Raw genomic sequence first — 3,686 nt, 5'->3', positions numbered from 1 at the left:
GACACAGGATATGTATCAAAAGCGTCCAGAGAAGCATCTCCAAACCATCCATAGAGATGCATAGATAGTATTTACGAATATATAACTTCGAATGCGCTTTTGACACATACAGAAATGTATCTCCGAATTCAATTTTAACGTAAAAGATACAATCCATATCAGAAAAATACGAGGCCCAACTAAAGAAAATATTTAAACGGAAAGAACTAATAAACAAAATAAAAAAAATTAAATTCATTTTTTTTTATAGAAATTAAAATTAAAAAAAATTGCCCTTATTATTTAAAAAACCAAAAAAAAAAGGGGAACACAAGTAGGGTTTATATCCAGCAACAAAGAAACACATAAAAGGGTTTGCACGAGAAAGAAAAAATCACAGTGCAGCCGCAGCTGCCTCTTTTCCGTTCCAGTCTCTCCAAACCCTACTTCCCTGTAAACGCAGCCACCATTCCTCTCAACGCCGGAATCAGTAATCAGGTTCTTCTTTTCGATTTTCTCTTTCCCTCTCTTAGTTCTGATCTGCAACATACCATAGGATTCAATAATCTTATTAACTGTTTCTTGTTTTCATACTTTCAATTTTAACCTAGAATTATTATCTTTCTTTCATAACTTAGGTTCATAATTAACAACGGTGCAATAATCTAATCAAGTGTTTTTTGTTTTGATAGTTTCAATTTTAACCTAAAATTGTTATCTTTCTTGCATAGGTTAGGTTCATAATTAACAATGGTGCAATAATCTTATTGTGTTTTTTTGTTTTGATAGTTTCAATTTTAACCTAAATTTTGTTATCATTCTTTCATAGGTTGATAAGTAACAATGGTGCAATATAATTTCAAGAAGATAACAGTGGTTCCAAATGGAAAAGATTTCATTGACATCATCCTCTCTAGGACACAGCGTCAAACACCTACTGTTGTCCACAAAGGCTACGCAATCAACCGTCTTCGACAGTTCTATATGCGAAAAGTCAAGTATACGCAGACAAACTATCATGAAAAGCTGTCCACTATAATCGACGAGTTTCCTCGTCTTGGCGATATTCATCCTTTTTACGGTGATCTGCTTCATGTCTTGTATAACAAGGATCATTACAAGCTGGCTCTTGGTCAGATTAATACTGCTAGGAATCTCATTGGGAAGATTGCTAAGGATTATGTGAAGCTGTTGAAGTATGGTGATTCGTTGTATCGTTGCAAGTGTTTGAAGGTTGCGGCTCTTGGGAGAATGTGTACTGTGGTTAAGAGGATTGGACCGAGTTTGGCTTATTTGGAACAGGTTAGGCAGCATATGGCTAGGCTGCCTTCGATTGATCCGAATACGAGGACAATTTTGATTTGTGGGTATCCGAATGTTGGTAAGAGTTCTTTTATTAATAAGATTACTCGGGCGGATGTTGATGTGCAGCCGTATGCTTTTACGACAAAGTCGCTTTTTGTGGGGCATACGGATTATAAGTATCTGAGGTATCAAGTGATTGATACGCCGGGGATTTTGGATAGGCCGTTTGAGGATCGGAATATCATTGAGATGTGTAGTATCACTGCTCTTGCTCATTTGAGAGCGGCGATATTGTTCTTCTTGGATCTATCTGGTTCTTGCGGTTACACCATTGCTCAGCAGGCGGCTTTGTTTCACAGCATTAAGTCGTTGTTCTTGAACAAGCCTCTGATTGTTGTGTGCAATAAGACTGATTTGCAGCCGTTGGATGGATTATCTGAGGAAGATATGAAGTTGGTGACGGAGATGAAAGCAGAAGCATTGAAGACTGCAATTGGTCAAGGAGGCGAGGGGACAGAAGCGGATGTGTTGTTGACCATGAGTGCATTGACAGAAGAAGGCGTGATTGCGGTGAAAAATGCAGCTTGTGAGAGATTGCTGAATCAGAGGGTGGAGATAAAGATGAAGTCTAAGAAAATCAATGATTGTCTGAACAGGTTTCATGTTGCACTTCCGAAGCCACGTGACCAGAAGGAAAGGCCGCTGTGTATTCCTCCGGCAGTTTTGGAAGCTAGAGCTAAGCAAGCAGCTGCTGAGGAGAAGAGGAAGACAGAGAAGGATCTGGAGGAAGAAAATGGTGGTGCTGGTGTATACTCGATGAACTTGAGAAGGCAATATATTTTGGCTGATGATGAATGGAAAGAAGATATACTGCCAGAAATTTTGGATGGTCACAATGTGTATGATTTCATTGATCCCGATATTCTACACAGAGTTGAAGAGCTGGAAAGAGAAGAAGGGTTAAGGCAGGCCGAGGCTGAAGATGATGATTTTGAGATAGATGGAACTGAATTGACCCCAGAACAGCAAGAGGCTTTAACTGAGATTAGGAGGAAGAAAAGCTTGCTAATCCAACAACATAGGATTAAAAAGAGCACTGCTGAGAGCCGACCAATCGTTGCAAGGAAATTCGACAAGGACAATCAGTTCACAACACAAAGAATGGGAAGACAGCTGTCTTCTCTCGGGATTGATCCTTCTCTGGCTGTTAACAGAATGCGTAGCAGATCTGCATCTAGGAAAGGTCGGAAAAGGGAGAGATCGCCCGATGAAAGAAACGATGGGATGGATATTGATGACGACACACCTAACAAGAAGCAGCGTACCAGTAGATCACTGTCACGTGCCAGGTCGGTCTCTCGACCCCCACATGAAGTTGTGCCTGGAGAAGGCCTCAGGGATTCTGCTCAAAAGATCAAGGCAATTGGTCTTGCAAGGAAATCTGTCAAGAAGAGAAACAAGAATGCCAAGCGTGGAGAAGCTGATAGAGTCATACCTAATCTTAAACCAAAGCACTTGTATGCTGGAAAGCGCCCCAAAGGAAAGACGGACAGACGTTAAATCAGGTAATACCAATAAACATATTTCTGTGCAACTTGGATTACTTATCATGTAGCATGTCAACACACCAAAATTTCATTAGGTAATAACATAATTTTATGCAACTTGGTATGATTGTCAAATTTTATTGCTACAAGTTCAATTTATGCGTATTGTTTCTTCTAATGAGATAATATGGCGTGTTTTTAGACTGCCATTGCTTTTTGTAACAAGCCACTGGTGTCCTAAATAATTGTTTTCTTTGCAGGCGGTGATGATAATGGCTTTGTGGTTGTTGTCAAGAATTTTGTTCTATCATGTTTTTTGTGTTTTCCTGGAGCTAAATGCATGGTGTTGGCTGCAGAGAAGTTTTTCTTATACACTTATGCTTTTTCTATTATTCCGCAGTTTTTCTTATAGACTTATGCCTTTTCTATTATTATTTATAAATTTGTTTTTAGATCAGTTTTGGATTTACCGTATGAATTATGGAACCTTTTGTTATTTGAATTTTAAGTTGTTTGTGTACTCAAATATTGAGCATTTGATTCACATTGTTATTTGGATTTTGAGTTGTTTATGTACTCACATTTTGAATTGTTTATGTCTCGCATTTTGAGTTGTTTATTGTCCCATTCGATATAGGACACTATTATTTTGAGTTGTTTTTATGTTGATGTATTTGAAAACTGATTTTTGTTTTGAAAACTAAAAATGCAAAACAGCTGAACGTTGTTTCCTTTTCTAATTTTGAGCTTTAAAAACAATATAAAAACACACGGAGAATTTGTAAGTTTTCATTAATGACAGTGATAATAGTTTGCAGACACAGAATAATAGATGTTGTTGACTTGGGGAATCAT

At 38.0% G+C, this 3,686-nt stretch overlaps 1 protein-coding gene across 1 annotated transcript; it reads left to right on the top strand.

Moving 5' to 3' along the window:
• The first annotated feature begins 319 nt into the window (after window positions 1-319).
• LOC131654147 (nucleolar GTP-binding protein 1-like) lies at window positions 320-3,357 on the top strand. Its single transcript, XM_058924571.1, has 3 exons — window positions 320-477; window positions 809-2,849; window positions 3,092-3,357. The coding sequence occupies exon 2, from the start codon at window positions 823-825 to the stop codon at window positions 2,842-2,844; it is 2,022 nt and encodes a 673-aa protein (XP_058780554.1). The 5' UTR covers window positions 320-477; window positions 809-822; the 3' UTR covers window positions 2,845-2,849; window positions 3,092-3,357.
• Window positions 3,358-3,686: the final 329 nt, after the last annotated feature.

The sequence above is a fragment of the Vicia villosa genome, linkage group LG2 (assembly GCF_029867415.1).
Source record: "Vicia villosa cultivar HV-30 ecotype Madison, WI linkage group LG2, Vvil1.0, whole genome shotgun sequence".
Classification (NCBI taxonomy): domain Eukaryota; kingdom Viridiplantae; phylum Streptophyta; class Magnoliopsida; order Fabales; family Fabaceae; genus Vicia; species Vicia villosa.
The sequence above is the reverse complement of the archived record's forward strand: the minus strand, read 5'-3'. Positions and strand labels throughout refer to the sequence as shown.

Coding starts and splice junctions, on each gene's coding strand:
- LOC131654147 (XM_058924571.1), top strand. CDS start 823: ATGGTGCAATATAATTTCAAGAAGATAACAGTGGTTCCAAATGGAAAA.